This window comes from Monodon monoceros, unplaced genomic scaffold (genome assembly GCF_005190385.1).
Source record: "Monodon monoceros isolate NGI ecotype Baffin Bay Population unplaced genomic scaffold, NGI_Narwhal_1 Super_Scaffold_20, whole genome shotgun sequence".
NCBI classification, from domain to species: Eukaryota; Metazoa; Chordata; class Mammalia; order Artiodactyla; family Monodontidae; genus Monodon; species Monodon monoceros.
Window position 1 is genome coordinate 137076357 of NW_021703777.1, and position 21495 is coordinate 137097851.

At 63.4% G+C, this 21495-nt stretch overlaps 4 protein-coding genes across 4 annotated transcripts in view; 2 read left to right on the forward strand and 2 right to left on the reverse strand.

Moving 5' to 3' along the window:
• The window catches only part of SLC49A3 (solute carrier family 49 member 3), a 9964-nt gene extending 6471 nt beyond the window's left edge, over positions 1-3493 (forward strand). The window contains 10 exon segments of the mRNA XM_029234730.1: positions 730-755; positions 757-850; positions 994-1020; positions 1022-1127; positions 1843-1985; positions 2208-2247; positions 2250-2312; positions 2315-2342; positions 2563-2671; positions 3233-3493. Of these exon segments, the coding sequence (XP_029090563.1) occupies positions 730-755; positions 757-850; positions 994-1020; positions 1022-1127; positions 1843-1985; positions 2208-2247; positions 2250-2312; positions 2315-2342; positions 2563-2671; positions 3233-3436 (840 nt within the window). The 3' untranslated portion in view covers positions 3437-3493.
• A 641-nt stretch (positions 3494-4134) lies between these two features.
• Positions 4135-7160, reverse strand: MYL5 (myosin light chain 5). The gene is made up of 6 exons (XM_029235847.1): positions 6800-7160; positions 6578-6653; positions 5669-5773; positions 5181-5259; positions 4626-4674; positions 4135-4280 (listed from the first exon to the last, which is right to left on the reverse strand). Exons 2-6 carry the CDS (start codon positions 6639-6641, stop codon positions 4185-4187), a joined length of 393 nt encoding a protein of 130 aa, XP_029091680.1. The 5' UTR covers positions 6642-6653; positions 6800-7160; the 3' UTR covers positions 4135-4184.
• A 2970-nt stretch (positions 7161-10130) lies between these two features.
• ATP5ME (ATP synthase membrane subunit e) lies at positions 10131-12428 on the forward strand. Its single transcript, XM_029235848.1, has 5 exons — positions 10131-10227; positions 10680-10998; positions 11310-11364; positions 11805-11903; positions 12355-12428. The coding sequence occupies exons 2-5, from the start codon at positions 10963-10965 to the stop codon at positions 12378-12380; spliced, it is 216 nt and encodes a 71-aa protein (XP_029091681.1). The 5' UTR covers positions 10131-10227; positions 10680-10962; the 3' UTR covers positions 12381-12428.
• Positions 12429-13785: 1357 nt separating this feature from the next.
• PDE6B (phosphodiesterase 6B) overlaps positions 13786-21495 on the reverse strand; it is a 37909-nt gene continuing 30199 nt past the window's right edge. Inside the window, exons 13-22 of the mRNA XM_029235335.1 lie at positions 20350-20457; positions 19921-20030; positions 19600-19687; positions 19087-19187; positions 18737-18844; positions 18150-18213; positions 17774-17848; positions 16341-16424; positions 15067-15223; positions 13786-14233 (exon numbers count right to left, since the gene is read on the reverse strand). Coding sequence (XP_029091168.1) covers positions 14172-14233; positions 15067-15223; positions 16341-16424; positions 17774-17848; positions 18150-18213; positions 18737-18844; positions 19087-19187; positions 19600-19687; positions 19921-20030; positions 20350-20457 — 957 coding nt within the window. The 3' untranslated portion in view covers positions 13786-14171. The remainder of the gene's footprint in view (positions 14234-15066; positions 15224-16340; positions 16425-17773; positions 17849-18149; positions 18214-18736; positions 18845-19086; positions 19188-19599; positions 19688-19920; positions 20031-20349; positions 20458-21495) is intronic.

A 21495-nucleotide genomic window follows, 5' to 3' on the forward strand; every position in this document is an offset into this window, starting at 1 on the left:
GGGAGATGAGGGGAGTGAGGGAGGGAGATGTGGGGGACGAGGGAGGGAGATGAGGGGGGCGATGGAGGGAGATGTGGGGGGCGATGGAGGGAGATGTGGGGGGCGAGGGAGGGAGATGTGGGGGGCGAGGGAGGGAGATGAGGGACCAGCAGACTCTGAGATGGACGTGAGGCTGAGGGGTGGGGCCTGCAGCCAGAGGCCAGTGTGTCCACTGAGCAAGGGGAGGGTGGCGGGAAGGGTCAGCCCAGGTGCAAAGTACTGGCGTGATGGACACCTCGGGGGCGTCTGAGGGGAGAGTGACTCCATCTGGTCCAGAATGACTCGGAGAGCCAAGGGTGTGCCGAGTGTCCAGGGAGAGAGCCAGGGCTTTGATCGGGTGGGGCAGTGGGGCAGGCTTAGGGCTGGGGGGTTGGAGGTGCACCGAGGTGAGAGGGGCTTCCAGCTGGGCGAGCGTTGGGGTCATTCACAGAGGTGGGAAGGGGTTCCAGGTGGCCGTTGGATGGAGCTCCCGGAGAGCACTGAGCTGAGGCTGTCGCTGTTGCGGTCATCTTTGGGTGGTATTTTGAAAGCTGGGTTTCCAAATGCAGCAAAGCAGAGCAGCCCCAGCACAGCCCTGGGGCTTGCCGACGTCCACCTGGGGATGACCTGTGGGGGTGGCCGGCAAGGAGCCTGGAGCAGCGGGTGTGAGGCACCCACACGCGTGTGCACTCGTGCATACCCTCCTGGCAGCTGGGCATCTACATCATCCCTGCTGGCCCCTGCTTGCGTCTGGGAGAGCAAGCCCCCCGCCCCGCCCTCCGCGGGGGCTGTCCACTCCACTGCACAGAAGTTCCTAGCGGGGCTGGAGCTGGTCAGTGCCGCGTGTGTGCTGTGGGATCCCGGGGCGGGGGATCCCAGGAGGGGGATCCCAGGAGGGGAAGGGGGCGGGGCTGCCCCGGGGAGCCTCTGGCTGTGCTGCTGGAGCTCCTGGGCTGAGCAGCCCCTCCCCTTTAGCTCGCAGGGAACAAGGCCTACATCATCCTGGCCCCTGGCCGCGTGCTTTGGGGGCAGCGTTGGCATCTTCTCCAGCTTCTCGTCCCTCCTGGAGCAGATCCTCTGCGTGAACGGACACTCCAGCATGGGTGCCGGCCCTGCCCTGGGGGCCCCACGGCAGGACGGAGCTTTGGGGGCCTGTCACCCCACAGGCTCTCTTCCGCCGCTGCTTTCCCGCTGGTGGCTGTGGAATGGCCCACGACCTCCCCAGGCGCTGGGTTTCCACACCTGGACGGGGTGATGTGGGTGCTACTGACATGCTGTGTGAAAATTTGTGTCTGCAGACAGCAGGGTGGTGGCCGTGGGGAGGGGGTGCTGGCAGAGCCCAAGTGTGTTCCACTGGGATTTCGTGTGGCGCTTTCCGCCATGCCCCAGCCACCCCAGCCGTGGGGGACCCGCTGATATTGGAGCTGCAGAGGAGGGGGCCTTGCTCTGCTCAGAGCACCTCTGGCCGCGCCCTCCACTGTCTGCGTCAGCCCTGGGTGTGGGGTTCAGGCCTCTCGTGTTCCCAGTTTTTCAGGGGTGACCGGCACTGAGGGGTGTCTGCAGTAGGCAGGCCCTTTCTCTAGCAATTGTTGAGTTCCTGGCTGGGGGTAGGCAGGGAAATGGCACCTCCGGGGGAGGACACCTCTTCCCCCAGGCAATGATGCAGCCAAGCCTTCCGTGCCATCCTGCCTGGGCCTCAGGCTCCGCTCAGTGACCCTGCCGTGGGCTCCCCGGTGACGGCGTACATCCTAAGGGTGAGGGCCTCCTCCTGGGGCCTAGATGACAGGGTGCCCCCGCCTCCTCTCCTCCTCCAGGAATTTGTAGGCCTCTGCGGGGCTCTCTTCATTGCGTTTGGGGTCTTGGGGGCGCTGCCTCTTGGCCTGTACGTGGACCAGACCAAGCATTTCACTGGAGCTGTCAGGATCGGCCTCTGCCTGACATCTCTGGTCTGCATGGCCTTTGCCCTGGTGAGAGTCCTCTGAGCCGAGGCCACCTTGCACGAGTCAAAGTGGGGTGCCCCGGGGTGGGGGAGTTGGCAGGTCGGCCGTAACGGACATCCAGACCCACTCTGACCCTGGGCACTGCCCTGCCCCCCGGTGCAGGGCCTGGATGGGTCTGGGCGTCTAGGGCCATGGCACGTCTGACTTCTGACTCCTGCCGCATCCGTCTGTGCGGCTCACTGCCCCCAGGGGTCCCAGCTGGCCGCCACCTGCTCGCTGCTTGGGCTCTTTGCTTCTCAGCGGCGCCTGTCGCCGTGCAGCTGGCTGTCGAGCGCTCCTTCCCTGTGGGTGAGGGTGGGCCGCGGGCCTGGTCCTCGTGCTGGGGTGAGTGCCCATCCCCCAATGCTTCCCTGGGGACCCAGAGAGCCTCCCCTCACCCCACCCCAGGCCACACAGCAGGTGACCTGAGCGCCTGCCGTGTGCTGGCCTGGGCTGGCCGCAGGGCCCACGGTGACCAGAGCAGCGCCCTGCCCTCGGGATGACTACGGGTGCCGGGGAAGCAAGCAGTGCCCCGGGCAGGGCTGAGGGCCTCGTGGCTGTGCAGGCAGCCCGAGGGTGTGCTCAGCATGGCGCTGCTGGCCTCCCTGACCGTGCGCCGCATGGAGCTATCCTTCTCCACCTGCCGGGACGGCCAGGACCCGCTGGCCTGAAGGGTGAGGGCCGCAGCCTGTGGGGCTCCGAGGGCGCAGACCAGCAGGTCGGCCCCCACCCAGCCCTGGAAATCTCCCCTCCGTGCGCCTCTTGGCGACTTCCGCTGCCCTTGGTGGGCGGGTGCAGGGCACCCATGGCGGGGGTTGGGGGGGTCGGGTGGGGTCAGAGGGCAACAGGCCGAACCTCAGGCTCAGCCTGGTGGGAGCAGCCCTGAGGCCCTTACGAGAGCTCAACCTCTAACCCCCATGTGACTGGTTTTGAAATGAGATCAAAGAGAGGCAGGGAGGGTCAGAGAGTGAGAATGGCAAAGACGGAGACAGAGTGAGAGACAGGAGTGGGGTCGCCACCAGAGAGATGGTTGCACGCCCTCGTCCCCAGGCCCGGTGCGGTGACCTTGGGGCTTATGACTGTGAACCCACCTTTGGGGCCCCTTGGGGCTGGGACAGGATCTGTCCCCGGGGTCACTCTGAGGTCATGGTTAGTGGGGTTCGGGGTCCCCTGCACCCGGGGGGCACTCTGGCACTTGGGGAGCCTCGGAAGAGCTGGGCCACGGCCCCCCGGAGTCCACGTTGCTGGTGGCCGGCCTGTGCGTCCTTTTCAGCTGCCTTGGGGTGCTCTTCCTGTACACCCCATACCGGTGCCTGCAGGCCGAGGCCGACACAGCCCCTCCGTCCAGGAAGACGTGCGCCCGGCAAGCTCGGCAGCCACCCCCGAGGCCCCGCCGCGGCCCCCCCACAGGCCCCAGCAGCCCCTCCTGGAGCCGGTGATCCTGGCTCCGCCTCCCTCCCCCTGGGAGTCCTCCGAGACGTCATGGGGCCCCTGCAGCGGACCAGAGGCCGGGGAGCAGTTGGTGTGATGAGAAGCGGGCCTGGGGCCGTGAAGGGGCGGCCAGGAAAGGCAGGCCCTGGTCCCCTCGGCTACACCAGTCACACCTGAGGCCGGGACAGTGCCAGCATCCGGGGGGCCCGGGGTCCTCGAACACAGGCAGGCTGGCCCAGGGGACTCCCTGTGGATGTAGCAAGGAGAGCTGCCGCTGTGTAGGCAAGAGGCCGCTGACCAGGCGGGGCACTCCAGTGGCCAGGCCAGACCCAGGGTGGCTGGGGCAGGGGCTGCGTATGGGCAGGCCGGCCTGGCCTGGGGGCACGTCTGAGGGGCGCTGAGTGGGCTGGGGATTCTGAGGGCCCCAGCATGGCTGAGTGTGGAGTGGACAGGTGTGGGGAAGGCCTTCCTTGAAGGAGCCTATCTCAGAGCCATGCTCAACCTCTGCTGAGCCCTGAAGGAGCAGCCCCCCAGCCAGGCGCGAGCACAGGTGGGGAGAGCAGGTGGGGCCAGGCTGGGCCGGAAGCAGAGGGTGGGCCCCACGCAGACGCTCCCACCCCCTGAAGACCCTCCTACCCCCACGGACACGCCCACCCCCAGGGGGGCACCTTCTCCCCCCGAAAGAGACACTCGCAGGCCGGTTTGTGGGTTCGCGTTTATTGAACTGGCCGCGGCCCAGTGGGGGAGGGGTGCCCCTCACTCCGCCTCCCCGTGGGTGAGCACGTAGCTTAGTGCCTTGTAGTCCAGGTTGCCTGCAGCGTCGATGGTGGAGAACTGGAACATCTGGTCAACCTGCGAGTTTGGTGGGGGTCGTGAGGCCCAGGCAGGGGTGGGAGGGAGTGGGAGGGTCCCCGAGGCCGCAGCCAGCAGGTGAATTAATTACAGGAACTGGACTCCAGGCTCTTTCTTGTTTCTGTGCTTGGGGGGAAGGAAGTGGGGGGGAGACCCTGCAGAGCAAGGGTTGGGGCCGGGGCGGGTGTCTCCCTTCCTGGACACCGGGCGTCCCACCCTCCCCAAGGCTGCAGCCTCTGGGGGCTGAGGCACATCCCCCTCCTGAGCCCCCAGAGCCCCGAGAGCCATGCTTGGGCTTCACAGAGGGCCTTGGGGACGGAGGTGGGGCGGGGTGAGGGGACAGACCTCCTCAGCAGTCATCTTGTCGGCCTGGGACACGAGCAGCCGCCTGATGCTGAGGACAGGAGGGGCCAAATTAGGCTGCTCTGGAGCAGGCACGGCCCTGACTGGAGGGGTGGCCGCGGGGGAGCCCCGTGACGGGTCCACATGGGGGGACAGGGCTGCTCCAAGGGGGGTGTGCCCCCCCTTCAATCCCGCCCGCTCACAGGGCAGGTGCCTCTTGGGAGCCTGGCTCCGGGTGAGTCCTGGGCACTGGGGTGGGGTGGGGGGGTGCCCACAGGGAGCCTTCCCTGACCCCCACGTCCCTGGGGGACAGTGCCTGGCGCACCGAATAGGTCCGTTCACGGTGCCTGGCTGAAGTAGCCCCCAGAGGGGCTAAAGACCCAGTGATGGCACTGAAAGGCAGTGACCACTGGCCCCGTGTGGGTAGGGCTGATCCGGCCCTCGGGTACCCTGAGGGACTCAGGATCCTGGGCAGGCCAATCAGGACCTGAAAGCGGGGTGGGGCGGTTGGCACCCCTCCTACCCTGGTGACGCCTGGGCGCCTGCGGCCACACTCACTAGTCCTTGTTGATGCTGCCTTTGCCGTCGGAGTCCAGCATCTTGAATGCGTTGAGGATGGTCTCCTCGGCATCCGTGCCTGCCCACAGGAGGCCTTGAGTCCTGGGCGACTTGGGGTCCACGCCCTTGCCCACTCAGTGCCCTGAATGGCCTTCCCACTCTGAGCACCTGGGAGACCCTCAGCTCCCACCCCAGGGGTACTGTTCTCGGGGTCCCTTGGGTCCCGCTAGGCCCAGAGCTGGGCGAGTTCTCAGTGAGGGACAGAGGCCCCCATCAGTGGGCGAAGAGTTGGGTCTGGGCTGTCAGCTCACCCACCCTGGGGGGCTGACAGGGCCCCACAGATGTGGGTCCCAGAATGCCAGGTCCTGGGGCTTTTCAAGGGATCTGCAAATTTGGGTTTTTATGTGAGACGTGTGGATCTCTAAGTGCCTGGAACCACGTAAGCGCACACACTGCACTGGCAGACCTGTGGGCTGGCCCACACTCACCGCTCAGCTTCTCCCCAAACATGTTCAGGAACATGGTGAAGTTGATGGGCCCCGAGGCCTCCCTGAGCATGGCGTCCAGCTCCTCTTCCTTGACGTTGGTTTTGCCTGTTGCAGACGTCGGGGGGGGGCGGGGGGGGGGGTCACAGGGCAGGAGTGTCGCCCGCCCTGGCTGCCTTGTGGTCCGAATAGGTGCCCCACGGGGCCACCCCCCTCCATCATTCTCCAGGCAACCCCAGAACAAGGATGGGGCGACCAGAGAGAGGGAGGTGAGCCAGTGCAGGCACCCTTGGCCCAGGCATGGTGGATGGATACAGGTTCTGAGGGTCAGCAGAGCCCCAAACCCCAGCCCCAGGAGGTGGACTGAGTGGGGGAGAGAAGCCGGAAGGCCTGTGATCTGTTACCTGGGTGTGAGGGGGCACCCCCCAGGTAGAAACCAGCCTGCCCCCCGCCCAGCTCCAAGGGCAGGGCCGCCTCAGGCTGAGGACAGCCGTCCCCAGGTGGGGAGGGAGGCAGAGCCGCGGGCTGGGCCGTGCCGCCTGCGAAGGACGAGCCTCTGGTGGGTCTCTGTGTCCTCTGCCAGCTGCACTCCTGGGCCTCCTGACCATGCCGGGGGTGGGAGTGCCAGCCTCCCCCACGCAGGGGCAGCAGCGCCTTCCTCGAGCTCTTTACCATCTCCGGCTCTGGGACGCCCATGCTTGGGTTGTACCACCCGCCCTGTGATGCCCTCTGCCTGCCCTGGTCAAACTAGAGGGGAATTTCTCCCCAGGAGAGGCCCCCCTCCCCCTCAGAGCCCACGGGAAGTCAGGTCAGGCTTTAAGGCCCAGGAGCGGAGCGAGGCTCTCTGGGACTGGAGCCGGAGGGCGGGGGGGTCGGGGTGCTGTGCTGGAGTTCTGCCCCCGGGGCACATACCCAGGGAGGCGTAGATGTCCTTCAGGTCCTCCTTGTCAATGAAGCCGTCTCGGTTCTGGTCCATGAGTGTGAACGCCTGGAACCGAGGCCAGGTTCACTGGGCTGCACCCCCTTTCCTGGCTCTGGATCGAGGGTCTTGTCACCTGCATTACACTTCCCAGGGGACCCCTCAGGTATGAGCTTCTGGGTGGAGGGGTTCCCGGTACAAGAGCAGGGCCTCACCTCCTTGAACTCCTGGATCTGGGTCTGCTCAAAGTTGGAGAAGACATTGGATGACGCCCTCTGGGCCCGCAGGGCCGCCCCCTCCTTCTTCTTGGCCTTCCTGCTGGCCTGAGATGAGAGCACCAAGGCTCAGGGTCCCCCAGCCTGCCCGAGGGTCTCCTTGGGGGCAGCCAGGCATTTGGGGAGACTTAATGCAGAGGATGGGTGCACCGTGGCATCTGGGGCTCCAGGGGGCCCCAAGCCCGTGTCCCTGGGCTGGGGCAGCTGCCCGTGCTTGGCATGGTCAGAGGGACCCGTGGGGGGCCCCTGACAGAGCACAGCACCCAGGGTTCACCCTGAACTATGCCCTGCTCAGTCTGCAGTCCAGCCAGGAGGACCAGGGAGCAAATGAACCGTGCTGGCGGCCAGAAGGTGGAAGGGCTTGTTCTGGGGATCCCACTAGGGTGAAGGCCAGGACCCCCACCTTCCAGCCCCAGGCTGTCACCAGGGCTTTCATAGGGCACAGATCTCCCCCAAACCCCAGCACACACAGACCCTCACACATGTGCACAAACTCAACTTGTGTGCACACGTAATCAGGCAAAACACACTCATGCATGTGACACGTGCACACACACCCATCCACACGGTCCCCCACGCACATCAGGTACAGACACACTTATGTGTGTACACACAGCACACTCACCATGCCTGGGTCTGCCTGACGCAATGGTCTGTGCCCTCCCTGCTGAGGTCGTCCGTCTTAAGCTCTTACCCAGTCCCCCAGGACAGCTCAGACTCCGGCTGCCACTCCCTACAAGGACAGGCTCAGGGCTACCCGGGGGACTGGACAACTGCAGAGCGAGCTTTGGCAGCCAGCAGTGAGTCAGACGCCCCCATCCTGCTGGCCCAATAGGCCCCCGGCCTCCAGGCACCTCCCCCCCTGCCCCCTACCCTGGAGTCTGTGCTCTGTGCATCTCTGGGGTGACCTGCACATGGGTCAAGGGCCTGGGGACTGCGGGAACCAGACCTGCACACAGTTACTGTGAATGACTCTGGTGGCCAGTCAGCAAGCGCTTCCCAAGTATGTCTGTCTGCCCTTGCCTCCCCGCCTTGGTGGCAGAGACGTCCCAGGCCCTGACCCCAGCCCTGGGGCCAGCCCTCCTGTCTCCACGGCAGGGAGCTCCTTGCCTGGCCCTCAGAGGGGGATGACATTTCTGGGATGGAGGATGGCCCATGTGGGCTGGGCTGGGCCCAGCACTCAGCCAGATCTTCCTGCTACAGCATGGCCCCAGGGGCAGAGTCTGGGGAGGGGACCTGGCCCAGGTGCCCGTTGGTGGTGCCAGATGTTGGAGGCCACCACAAAGCCAGGGAGAAGATGCCCTGGTCCTTGATAGTGGGGAAGTGCAGAGCTAGTGGCAGGAAGGGGTGGGGGTGGTGGGTGTGCAGGCCAAACAGGAGGAGGAGGCCAGTGGGTGGATGAAGTGGGCAGATGGGATTCCACGGTGGTTTCATACCTGGAGAACAAGTTTTCTGAGCCTCCGGGGCCAGGTCTGGGTGGGGTTGGGATGAGCTGCAATCACTGGGTGGGGGTCGTCAGGGGCACATCTCCGAGCCACACAGCACCTGCTGCGCCTGGAAGGCGAGGGGCACACGCCCTCTGTCATGTGGTGCTGCTGAGGTGCTGCCATCCGCGATCCCAGGGCCAGCTCACCATTTGAGGAACCTGGCTGGGGATGCGTGACTCACCTGGAGGGACCTGGGGGCTCCTGGGGGCTCTGTCTGGAGGACCCCTGGAGGGCTAACGTGTGACCGATGTGGGACACCTGGGCCTGGGCTGCACGGGGACCCCATCACTCCCAGCCAGGCGGGTCTGGGTGCGATGCCGGGACAGACCTTGGCTGGGCTGTGGGAGTGGGGAACAGCACACCGAGAGAGGGGTAGGCCCGTGGGGTCTGTGCTCAGGAGGCCCAGGCTTGGGGAGGGCCGGAGGAGGCTAGCTGAGCCCCTGGGGAGGTGTCCTGCGGCCGGCCTCGGTCTGAGCACGGCTCTAAAGATAGCCACAGAGCCTGGCTCCTGGGAGAATATCGGGACTCAGCACGGACAGCTGCCCTGACAGGTGCAGGGGTGTCAGCAGGCGGCCCCTGCGTCCTGAGCCAGGTTGGATGCCCCCGCCCCGACCCCACCCTGCAGTCCCCAGGAAGGACTCCGGGCCAATGTGGGTCTCCCCGGCTTCAGGGGTCTTCCCTGGGCGGTTTCCGTAAGCGTGTGTTCCTGGGCCTGTGCGTGCCCTCCGCTGGCCGCCACTCCCCCCGGCACCGTGGAAGCTACTGGTATGTGGTCCCCCCACCAGCACTCTGGCCCCACCTTCAGCCCCAGAGAAATTTATTTTTGATTCTGGAAAAAGGAGTTGCTGAGGAATCTGGTTTATTTTAAAATCCAGGGAAGGGAAAACACATTCGCCACCTGAGGTCATCTGCCTGGCTGCTCCAGAGCAAGATGGAGGTGGAGGGGTGGTGCTCAGCATTGACACAGCATGTGGCCAGTGGAGGAGGGTTACTTTGTGCCTTGTGGAGTCAATGTGTGCCTACAGCTTCCTTGGGAAGGAATGAGTGGGGAGGGGGCGGGTCAAGAGGCCCTCCCCCCACCCCAGGCCCCCCAGAGGCCACAGAGGACGGGTGTCAGGCAGGAGTCCTCAGAGGGTTCAGAAAAGAGCCCAGCTGCCCCGTAGGATCCACCTTGGCGTTCCCACTCCCAGCCCAGGAAACAGCACAGGTGATTTACTAGCTTCCCAGTGGAAGGCCCAGAGCCAGGACTCCCCAGCAAATGGAGACGGAGCAGGGTCTGCTCAGGCCCCTGGTGGCTGCCGAGGGGCTTCCCCTTGGTGCAGATTTACTGAGCACATTCTGTGTGCCCTGGAATTTTTGTCCCTGCATTCTATTCTCTTTAGAATCGGAAGTGATCTCCCCTGGCAGTGGAGCAGGGATGCTTGTGAGCCCCGAGCCCCTGGTTCTCCGGGAGTTTATGCCTGGAGCAGCACAGGGCCCAAGGCATGGGTGGTCCTACCACCAGACCCCCAAGCCCCGTTGCCATGGGAACTGTGTGTCAGCACAGCAGGCTCAGTTGGGAGGCTGTCTGGCCACCACTGCCCATCTCTGGGCGGCCTCTTTGCACACCTGGTCTTGGTCAGCTGTGTCTTCGCTGGGGCTGACCACAGATCTGGGGGAGACAGTCTTCTCCTCTGAGGGGGCCAGAGTACCCCACCAGTGCAACCCCTGCCTCCCCAACAGACGGCAGCAGAAGTGAGCGAGGACCTGTCTGATGTGAACCTTGAAGCTTGGGGCTCCATGATCCTGAGGGCCGGAGTCGGGGAGACCCAGGGAGCAGGTTCTGCTAGGGTGGCCTTCTCAGGAAGACCTGAGCCCCCTTCTGCTGGAGAGGCTCCTAGGGTGAGGAAACTCTAGCTCTGCCGGGGGGCTGGGTCTGGGACCGGGGGTGGGTGTGGCAGGAGGGGGCACCCGAGGCAGTGCGGTCCTGGGAAGCGACTCGGAGGCCACATGGTCGGCCTGGCCTCTCTGTGAGCCCAGAGGGGCCGGCCACGGCCACCCCTCTCTGCTGGGAGCCGGCCTGCACTCAGGTTACATTTTGTACCCGGACCCCGGATTCCCTGCCCAGCCCTTCCAGGGCTGTCCTCTGGGCTGGCCTGGGGCTGTTGCGGGCCTGGACTAGCCTCGGCGTGGCTGGGGCCGCCCTGCAGCAGTGGGCGGGGCGGGACAGCCCAGGGAAGGAGGATAGCGAGAACTCTATTTCGCACTTTGTAATGTGGACTTATACTTTTCAAATATTTGTACCTGTGGTGTGCGGGCCTCGATGTGTGCTCAAACTGGTCTGAAAACGTCAGTGCCTGGAGGGGTCGCACCCGCTCTGGGGAACAAGCACGTGCCGCCTGGGCCACTGCGCATGCGGAGCCAGTCGCGAGCCGCGCGCCTGGTGACGTCACCCCTCCGCGAACGGGTGCGCGCGCCGTTCTCCCTCCGGCCGCCAGGGGGCGGCTCCGGCGCCTTCTCGCTGCTGACGGCGCATGCGCCCACCCGGGTGAGCTTCTGCGTCTCCAATGTTTTTCGGGCCCTTGGAGCGTCCTCCTCGGTCCGCGTTGTGCTTCCGGCGCGAAGGTCACGGGCAAGATGGTTCCGCCAGTGCAGGTCTCTCCGCTCATCAAGGTGAACCAGGTTTCGCGGCCGCGGCCGGGTGCTCGGCTCCGCGTAGGCCCGCGCGTGAGCGACTCCGCGGAGCTCGAGATCTCCGGCCCGGCCTCCGCTCGGCAGGACAACCACCCCTCTCCCACCCCGCCCCCGCGCCCCGACCCGGAGGCTGCGATTTTCCCCCGCCCCCCCGCATCGGCCCCAGACGCCGCGGGTGCGAGCCCCCTCCTTCCCCGCACGCGTCCCCCGCGCCCGGGACCCCCCGCGGGCTGAGAAAACCCCCGGACCCCGGTTCCGCTCCGCCGGTCCTGACCGCCCTTTCCCCGCAGCTCGGCCGTTACTCCGCCTTGTTCCTCGGCGTGGTTTACGGAGCCAAGCGCTACGGTGAGTGACCACGGGCGTATAAAGCCGTCCCAGCCCACGGGGCGCTCACGGGGCTTCTCGACGACGGTGCGGGGTCCCGGGTGCCGGGCAGGAGAGGGGGCAGGGCGGGAGGCGCCAGACCCAGAAACCCGAGCGGGCTGGACCCTTGAGCGCCGCCGCGGCAGGCGTGTAGTTTGGTCGGGCAGCCCCTTGCAGCACAGAGACCTGAGTGAGGGGCGGCAAGACGCCCGGGGTGGCAGCGGGGACCCTGTAGCTGCCCTCCAGGTGGGGCTCTGTGTTGAGGAGTGTCAGGCCTTTACGCATATCTAGGTAAAACAGGTACCTCTGGTGTTCACGGTGCACTTGAAGATGACTTTGCTTGTGCACTGAATTCCTTTTACTCAGTGCGTCGGTGAAAAAGTTCACTGATATCATCCCTCCCTTTCCCTTTCCTTTAACAGATTACCTGAAACCCCGGGCAGAGGAGGAGAGGAGGATAGCAGCTGAGGAGAAGAAGAAGCAGGATGAGCAGAGGCGCATTGAGAGAGAATTGGCAGAAGGTACTCGTGTTGCCGAACCTCGTGGATTTGTTCTCCACCCGCATTTCCAGAAACAGCTGCTGGTCCAGATGAGCCCCACAGTGGAGGGGAAGGGCCGCTGTCTTGGTCCCTGCTGGCCCCTGGGTCCTCTTCTGGGGGAGTGGGAGGGAGAGCAGGTGTGGGTGTTGGGGGTGCATGGTGCTAACTCCCTTTAGTGAGGCCTGGGGCGTGAACTGTTGGCCACCCTCAGCTCACCCCAGGACCAGAACCAGGCTCACCTCTCCCTGCCTGCGGCGGCAGCTTGCGGTCAGGACGGGCGGGGTGAGGAGGGCCCAGGACGGGAGTGCAGCAGAGCTTAGCCAGGCCCACCACGGAGTGAGATACTGGGTGGTTTAACGCCAAACGTCGAAAGTGGGCCCTTTGGATGGCCCGAGTGTGTAATGGCGCGTCTGTTTTCCTTCCAATCTTTCAGCCCAAGAGGACAGCATATTAAAGTGAGCCCGCCTTTCCCCGGAACAGTGTGGATGAATAAAGCCTCCTGTACTGTGTGATTCTGTGACTTCCCTTTACTGTCCTCGGTTGTTTGGTTTCTGGGCTCGGACTCAGCAGTTGTGTTCCTACCTTCTCAGGTTATGTGGGGTGTGGGTGGGGAGGGATTCCAGAAGAACCAGTCAGTGACCAGTGCATAAACCGGGCGGGATGCACAGAACCTCCATCGCCTGCTCCGGGGTATCTGTGGCGGAGGCCAAAGGATGCAGTCTGTAGCGGAGACACAGCTGGCCAGGCGTTGTGAGCACTGCTCGGTCTTCTGTGCTCCGAGCCTGGCCCAGACCCTTGGATGGGCAGGGGAGGAGCAGGGTTTGCAGATGGTGGGGGTGGAGATGGCCTGATGCCTTTACGGTTGGGACCTGGATCTCCATCGCCCTCCTGCACGTTCTCCCCTTGACCCCAGGGAGGGGATGTGGCCTCCTGAGGACCAGGCTGGGGTGCAGCTAGGTGTTCAGGGGGCTTAGGCCTTTGTGCCTGAGCAGACGGCAGACTCCACCCCTGGTGGCTGTGGCCTTTCATCCCCAGGCCTGGTGTCAGAAGTCGCTGTTCCCAGTTTTGTGCCAGGAGCGGATTGCCTAGGCTTAGAGCCCCAGTTTATTTGTCAAATGAGTTCATCTGCAAACGTGAGGAGAAAGTGAGAAGTGGCGTACAGCCCTGTTTTCAGTTAAGGTGAGGCTGGAGTGCGTGATGGTGCACACCCCCTGGGGTATCCTGAGGTTGGTGGGTAGCTGGCACTGGGTCCCCCTGGGAACCTGGAGGAGCCCCCAGTCACAGGCCCTTGTCACCACCAGGTGCCACTGTGAGCTGAAGGTTTTGTGGGGCGTGTCCATCCGCCCCCACCCCCCACCCCCGCCGGGAGTGCTGGCAGAGGGCAGCATCTTGAACCGGCCTTAAAACAACTCATTTGGCCTTGCAGTTCTGGCCAAGGCTGCAGCCAAGAAGAGTTTCCAGTATCTGGAAACATTTGCTTTGGAGCTAACGTTATGAGCTAAAGGTCCTTAATTTCTATCAGGTATTTTAGGACCCATTTCAAGCGTGAGTCTTGCATTACCCCATTTGGGTCTGACTCGCTTTTCTTCCCGGCTCAGAACCATTAATTAGGTCCTTGGAGGCATGTGGTTGCTCCCATGAAGGAAACCTCAGTGGTGCAGGAGGACTTGGGCAGACCACAGGCGCTGGTCCGTCAGCGCGGTTCAGAGCAGCTCCCGGGCAGCGTTCATTACAGATTATTTTTGCACAGATAGCTCACGTCTGATCACTGCTGTTCTCACAGCCTGGACCTTTCTGGCAGGATTTTGCGGTTGGTCACAAATGAGCGTCCTCCACCAAGTAAAAAAAAAGGGCAGTGTGTTTTCTTTTGATTTTATTCTCAATTTTTGTGCACGTATTTTTTCCTAGACCAGATGGGAATTGGCATCTGTGTATCCATTTCTCCACCCATATATACATAGATGCATGTGCAGTGTGAATATATTCACCCCGTGCTTTTAGACACACAGTTTACAGACCCTTTTTGAAGATCCTGGTGGCATTACTGTGCATCCAAAATGTGGATGAGTGTAAGGTAGGCTGTAGCGTTCAGACCATTCATAGTTGGCTTTGGTTCGTAAACACACAAACCTTAAATTGAAAATATCCAAAATGGTCTTCAGTTATTTTCTCAGGCTTCTTAACCTCTTGTACCAGCGGTTAGAGGCACAGCCCCAGTGGGGTGAGGGGGCAGGGGGCCCGCTGACCGGCTCACAGGATGCAGCAGGTGGAAGACTGGGGTGCCGGGCCGCCGTTGCAAACTTCTGTGCCGGCTGCAAGAGAAGACAGGATGGTGAGCGGGGAGTGAGAAACGGGCGCGCCAAGCTCCTCCCCTCCACACACCCTGCAGGAGGAAGGGCGGAGACGGGCTGGTTGGCCTAAGCCAGATTAGCCCAGCAGTTACTAGTTTAGCCCTTGGTGACACTCCAGCCCGGGCCTCTCTGAAGCTGGCTTGTTTCTATTGGTTCCCTCCCCTGCGGGACGTTTCAGGGAATGGCGACAAAAGTCGCAGAGCGCAAGCAAAAACCAAGGCAGCAGCTCACAGGTCCTGATTTGGGGGGCGCGCTGAGCGGTTCCAATAGAGCCACGTTCCCGCAGTGCAGGGTGAAGGTGAACAAGTGCAGCAGCGCAGGGAAAGACACCGCGCACTGACTCCTAGCTCGCTTCCTGTCATTTTCTATGCGTCTGCTGTTTATCCCTGAAGCTGGCGTGGGAGCGTAGGTAGAGTTTCTGAGCTCCTTAAGAGGGCACTGCTGGCTGATTATGGAACAGAGGAGCTGTTAAAGAGTTCGCGATATTTCAGCGGGGCTTTCCTCCCTTTTATAGAGGAAGTAACACTCAGTTACTTCCCTCCTGAGTCCCCGGCTAGGACCCCAAGCGCGCCCCCGTGCTCGCCAGCTACACTGAATCAGCAGGGCTGTTCCTGTGGGATGGGCCTCCCCACGTGGCCGCCTGTGCCCTGTGCAGCCAGGAGCCCTGGTGCGCCGACCACAGGGCCTCCTGAAGGCTGGCTTTTCTCCGGGTTGAACTCTGTTGCCTCGTGCCCGCCCCCGCAGGCCGAGGCCCGGCTGTGTGGTCTTGGCGGCGGCAGGTGTGGAGCGCAGACCTTTTTTGGTCGCTGTCCTCTCCGCCTCCTTCCTCTGCTCCTCCTCCAGGGCCTTCACCTTCACCTCGTACTCGTCGGCCAGGGTCTTCCACTCCTTCCTGTTGTTCTGCAGCCGGTCGAACATGGGCAGGATCTCCTCGTGGAAGCGGGAGAACTCCTGGAAAGGGAACCGAGAAGTCGGGCCACAGCCCCAGCGGCTCCTGGGAGGGCTGGGCTGGGGTGGGGCATGGAGGTGCCACGTGCCCAGCAGAGGCCTGAAAAGGGAGAAGGACGTGGGGGTTTGTGTCCTTGAGGTTAGAACAGGAGCTGTGGGGCGAGGTCCCCAAGAATAGAGTAGAAAGCATCAAAACAGAAGGGACGTTCCCCCGGCAGGGGGGCTGGGAAGGCGACCCAGACGTGCAGGTCTTGGGGCTCCTTCGCCCTCTCTCATACGCACCTCGCATGTCACACAGAGCCCACGCTCGCCCAGGAACACGTGTGAACGCCCGCAGGCTGTGTGGGTGGACACAGGTGGGGAAGGCAGTGGGAGGGGAGTGCCTGGTGGTCCCCGGCAGTGACCACCTCAGGACCGGCATGTGCACCCTGGTCCCGCCTCCCTCCCCAGCACTGACAGCCCCGCCTTGGCGGGGGCAGAAAAGGGAGCTGGTGTTTCGGTAAAGGGAAGCGTGAGACCTCGGGGGCTGGGGTGAGGAGTGGGGCAGGAGGGACGTCACTCAACTCAACCTGAAAACCTCCTCGGAGTGTGGGGTCTGCCCCCCCCAAGATGGGTGGGGCCTGTGGCGTCATGGTGTGTGTCAGTCGGGAGGGCTCTGCCCCCTCCCTCCCTTGCCAGTCCCTGGAGCTGATGTCACAGCACCTGTCCCAGCTCCTTGGCATGCGTCCACTGTCACTGGGCTGTACCCGGGTGTTTGCTGGGCTGCGTGCACCCAGCTGGCGACAGTGGACACCCCTCCTCCCAGGGTGCAGACACTGCACAAATGCACTGCACGTATACTGCAGTCAGTGCCCTGAAAACAGCGTGCAGCCCTGGGCAGGGGCGCCTTAGACGGGGTTTGGGAAGGGACATTTGAGTTACGACCTCGAGGTGAACAGGACGTTCTGGGAGGGAGAAACTGGGGGGGTTGATGGGGAGGGGACCCCTTGGGGTGACGCTGAGGATTTCGATTCCGAGTGCAGACTCAAGGGGGATGGGAGCCACCGTCCCCCCCGCACGCCCCCGCCCATCCCCCGCCCCTCCCCTGCAAGCCCAGCCAGGCCCTGGGCCACCCCCTCACCTTGTACACGAACGTGCACACAAAGTCAATGAAGCCGACCTGCAGTTTGGGGAGCTCGGCCGCCTTGTTCCGGTCCATCATCGGCTTGTGGGGGAGCAGGGACACCGTGAGGCACCTGGTGGCAGGCGTGCCTGACACCTCCCCAAGCCCCCAGGACTCAGCCCCACCCCGGCTCGGTGAAATTGTCCACGGAGACAAGAGAGCAGCGCCCTGGGGATGAGCTGGCCTTGGAAGGGAAAGCCAGGACGCCCCTTCCCTTCCGACCCACTGCCCCGTTCTGGGGAGCTGCCCTAGGCAGCGCTGGGCTCAGGCCACATCAGCCAGGCGTGGAGCGCAGAGCCCCTTCCTCCAGCTTGCCCCCCCCCCCTTGAGCTATCCATGGTGCTGACCCAAGGCCTGGCCCGTGACTCCCAAGGGGGCAAACCCCCATGCTCTTGAAGGAGCTGTCCTTGGTGTCCAGACTCTGGACCCCCCCTCCCCCAGCCCCACCCCCGGTTGCCTCCTGGCAGGCCCTTCCTCGGAGTTGCCCTCTGTCTGGAGCTCGGCGTGCTGGAGTGAGCCACGCAGGACCCTACAGGCCTGGCCCGGAGGAGACTGACAGGCTGCCTGCCCTTCCCCCAATAGACTTTGCTAGTTGGTCAGGGCACCCTTTCCTGCAGCCTGCGCCTGGCCCCAGAGCCTTCCCAGCCCGGTGCTCAGAGAGCTCTTCAGTGGCTGGAGTTGGCTTGTGAGACAAAAATCTCTCTCCATCTCTTCTGCCCATTGTTGGGTAATGCTCGTGTCCTTGTCCCCATGCAGGTGCCACTTCGGTCTAGCAACAGGTTCCTGACCCCCACATTGCTGAGCTGAAGGTCCCGGCATCGTTATAGCCCTGAAGGCAGACTGAGTTCCAGTCACGCCCAGACGGGCCTCCCTCCCTCCCCTCTGCCCCTGTGACCTGGCGACCGTGCGCACAGGTCCAAGCCCCAGGGTCCTTCCAGTACTGGACAGCCCTACCCCCCGGTCCCCGCCTCCTCTCCCCCTCCTCCCTGCAGCCTCAGCCACAGCCGGGGGGAGCCCTGGACTCCAGCCACCAGCTCTCTCCCCACGGGCCAGGCCTGCCCCGCCCTGGGCCTTCCTGGAGCAGCTCACGGCCGGGCAGGGCTCACTGCAGAGCTGCCTGGGCCCGTGGAGGCTTTCGGTCATGAGCCACAGTGCGGCTCTGCAGCTTCGGCAACGGCTTTCCATCACTGCAGGCATCACAGTTTTACCCAATCCCTGCCTTTTCCGCAATTTACCCAGATTCGGTCCCAGCTAAATTCTCACCAGATTCATGTCACGTGACCCCACAAAGTGAGAGTTAGGTCCCAGGACCCCAGACACCCGGGGGTCCCCTGTCTGAGGCTCCCAAGCACCGTGATGGGTATATGGAGGATTCTGGAAGCAACACTCACGATGGGCTGCTGATCCAGAACCGTCCTCTCCAGGTCCCCTTGTTCCCAGAACTCAGCTGCCACCAGCAGAGCGACCTGAAAGGCACACGGAAGGCAGGCGTGCTGTGGATTCGGTGATGGTCAGATATTGTCCTGAGATCATGTCAGATTGGCCGGTGCCCTTGGTCTTCTGCACCCCAGACTCTGGTGTCCCTACTATTCAGGTTGGGAGTGCGGCAGCCCATTCCACCGTGGCGGCACTGGCTGGGCCCCAGAGCTGGGCAGCAGCCCTCGGCACTACTTGCAGACGAATGGCTCTGTTTCCGCATCCCAGGCTCCACCTGGATGCAACCCCGTGAGGACTGGCAAGACGTCTGGGGCCCTGCGTGACTCTGACCTTGCTCTGGACTTCCCAGGGCTTGGTGATGGCAGACAGGTCACACGCCGTCATCATCATGGCCCTGTGGGCAGACGGAGCTCCAGGCACATCCACACTGGCCTCCCCCCTTCCCCTCCACCTCTGCAAGGCCCGGTGACCGTGGAGGCACAGGTCCAAGTCCCAGTGTCCTCCCGGCAGTGGACGGTGCTACCCTGCACACCACTCCAGGCCTCCCCCACGCTCCCCGTCTCCTCGCCCCTCTCCCTAGGCAGCCAGGGACAGGAAGGTCAGCAAGTGCTTCTTGGGGACCGGTGATTTACACATACTTCCTAATTGGACCTCTGGGACAGGCCTGGGGCTGGACGCAGTTCTGAATCTGCACTTTGCAGGTGAAGGGACGGAGGCTCATGAAGCGAGCACGGTATTTAATTGTGGACAAGGCCTGTCCACCCCCAAGTCCTGCTGCTGCTCCCCTGAAAGGAGAGCGGGTGAGGCGAAGCGTTGGTAGGAGGCGCTGAAGCTGTGAGAAGTGGGCTGTTCCTGCTGTGGAGCGTCTGGGCCCTGGGGCTCCCGGTCCTGCAGGGGAGGCGTCGCCCGGCACTCACATGACTATCTCCTTGCGCGTTGTCTCCAGGGACAGGTACTCCACCCAGCTGTTCCTGTCCTCGTAGTTCTGGGACTCATCCACGATCTTCTGGAACATCGTCCTCTTCCTGAACCCCAAGGACAAAGGGAGGGAGTCGACCCCCGCCCCCTCACGCCACGCAGGACCACACGTCCTCCTTGATCTCAACCCCACACGCCCTTCCAGGAGAGGAACCGAGGTGGGGAGTGCAGGCTTTGTGGGGCCCCGGGGCAGGTTGTCTGCCTGGAGTCCCAGGTGCCCCCCAGCCAGGCTCCCTCCCCATGGGGCCTCCTGGTGGTCTCCACGAGGCGGGTGGGCAGTGGTACCCACTTGAAGTAGAGCGCCAGGTCTGTGGCGATGATGGCGATGTCCATGAGGTGGATCACGTGCTCATGCTGCCGCCGGTTCAGGTTCTGATAGATGTTCAGGGTCTGCAGGCAGGGCTCTGGTCACAGGTGCGTCCCCCGTACCCCCCGTCCTTTCCCCTCCCCCAACCCTCCTGGAGGTCATCCGTCTGTCCCTCTTGGCGTTGCTGGCCAGCTTCTACCCAAGGGTCATGGGCCCCAGGCCCAGGTGGCCGCACATTGCACCGGGAGGCCCCCCCCCCCCTTCTCCCCCCCAACACTCCGGGGACCTGAGCCCACCCCACCCCCCCGTGAGGGCATTTCCAAACTGGAATCACCAGGCCCGTCCCATCACCCCCATCGCCACCACCACAAAGCCTGCCTCCCTTCTCCAGTGCCAGAGCTGTGTGGTGTGGACGCTGGCAGTGGAGTTCCAGGGGTGCAAGCGAAGGTCAGTCGGCCAGGAAATACAGCAAGAGAGCAAAGGGAGGGCACGCACCTCCTCGGAGAGCAGGAACTTCCCGAACTCCAGGTGATGTCGTTCCAAAATCGAGGAGCCATGGAGCTTGGCTAAAGGGTTCTGGGATCTGTCACGGAGGTTTAATGAAAAGCAAGCAGTGGTCAGGAGCCCCAGAGCAGCCTGTTTGCCCCCAGCTCCCCCCATGAGGAAGGGGCACCCCTGTGGGTGTGGCAGTCCCTCAGAGGCGAGCACTCTCCCCAGCCGCTCTGCTGGGAGGCAAGCTCTCCGCAGGCCCCTCCCCGGGGACGCTGTGGCTGCCTCCAGCGCACAGCCACGTGGGCGCCCCAGGAGCGCGCCTACTTCATCTGGTACAGGTTGTTGGTGCCCCGGTGGTCGATGTCATGGCACAGGCCGGCGGTCACCATGGCGAAGGCCTCCAGGTCTGTGTAGTAGCTCTTCAGTTTGCCCGTCTGCAGAGACAGGAGCCCACGATCCTGCAGCCCGTCAGCACCCTCGCCTGCCCTTGCTTCCCTGCTCTGCTGGGTGGGGGCAGGGGCGTGGGAGGCGGGGAGCTGGGCCCGACCCCACTGCCCCTTCCCAGCTCACGTGCTCTCCATCCACTTCCCGGGCTGGGGGTGTGCGCCAGTCAGAGGGGCCTCTGCCCTTGAAGGCCCCCACCTCCCACGTGGAGGAGCCACCACCTAGGGTGCTGCCCTTGAAAGTGGGAGGGTCTTCACCACCCTGATCAGACAGGTGAGCCCTCTCCCCACCCCCGCCGCACCCACGCACCATGAGAAGCGTGAACATCGTCTGGGCCACGTTGAAGCCGTGGCGCCAGTTGTGGTAGGTGATTCTCCGGTACCCCTTGCTCACGGAGAACAGGAACCGCACCAAGACCTGAGGGAGGCGGAGATGTGGGCTCCAGGCACCGAGCGCCCGGTCCCACCGTCGCTCTCCCAGCTGACAGCTGTGGGAAAGGCCCACGTCCCGTCCCCGCCCCACCACTGGCCTTTCTCGTGGGTAGCACCTGCCGGGTGCACCCGGGGTGGCAGGCAGCCAGAGGGGTGGAGCCAAAGCCAAGAGCAGGGCATCTGGGCCTCCGTCCTATTGCGAAGCTCCAGATTGAGACACGGACCCCAGGAGAGGGGGCTGGGATTTTTCAGAAGACGAGGTCCATTTCAGCCATGGGTATCTGAATGGGGCAGGATGTGTGGGCACCTGGCCCAGTGACGGGGGAAAGGGGATGGTGGCTGAAGGTCCGGAGGCCGAGGGGTGGCAGAAGGGTGAGCAGTTATCTCTGGACAATAGAACATGGGCCCAAGGGAGCCTCTTATTGCTTCCACTGTGGTTTTTAGGGCCAGAAATTATTTGGAAATTTTTTATTCTGTTAATACTTTCTACAGTTTATTTCTTTTGTGTTTTCCCTTTGTTTTTTGTACAATGTCTTTAGAAAATGCCAGCCTGCTGCACTTGTTCTCCAGGGCATAGAGAAAGACCGTTCCCTCACTTGGCCTTGGGGAAGCAGATGCTCCCTGAGGTGTGAAGGTGGAGGCAGGGCAGAAGCTGGAAAACCACAGGGAAGCAGCACAGCTGGGAAGGCTGTGCCCCTCTCCCTGGGACAGTCTCTGAGGGGCCCTCTGTGCTCACACCTAGAGGGTGCTGTGTGCTTTCTGCACAGGCGCTGGGCTGCTTCTGTCTCCTCTTCCTCCAAAACCAAACACCCACTGCTGCCCAGTGATGCACTGGATGATCAGACTGCCTGGAGTACCTGTGTAACAAACTTCCCATCCATCCATCCGTCCATCCGTCCGTCCGTCCGTCCATCCATCCATCCATCCACCCACCCATCCATCCATCCATCCATCCATCCATCCATCCATCCATCCATCCATCCACCCATCCATCCATCTATCCATCCATCCATCCATCCATCCA

Bases quoted from the DNA above. Each gene is read 5' to 3' on its own strand.
- MYL5 (XM_029235847.1), bottom strand. From the start codon at position 6,641: ATGGACCAGAACCGAGACGGCTTCATTGACAAGGAGGACCTGAAGGAC. The intron at 5,774-6,577 runs GTATGTGCCCCG...CGTCTGCAACAG, and splicing joins GGACATCTACGCCTCCCTGG to GCAAAACCAACGTCAAGGAA. The intron at 4,281-4,625 runs GTCTGTCCCCTC...CCAAACTCGCAG, and splicing joins ACAAGATGACTGCTGAGGAG to GTTGACCAGATGTTCCAGTT.
- ATP5ME (XM_029235848.1), top strand. From the start codon at position 10,963: ATGGTTCCGCCAGTGCAGGTCTCTCCGCTCATCAAG. The intron at 11,365-11,804 runs GTGAGTGACCAC...TTCCTTTAACAG, and splicing joins TTACGGAGCCAAGCGCTACG to ATTACCTGAAACCCCGGGCA. The intron at 11,904-12,354 runs GTACTCGTGTTG...CCAATCTTTCAG, and splicing joins TGAGAGAGAATTGGCAGAAG to CCCAAGAGGACAGCATATTA.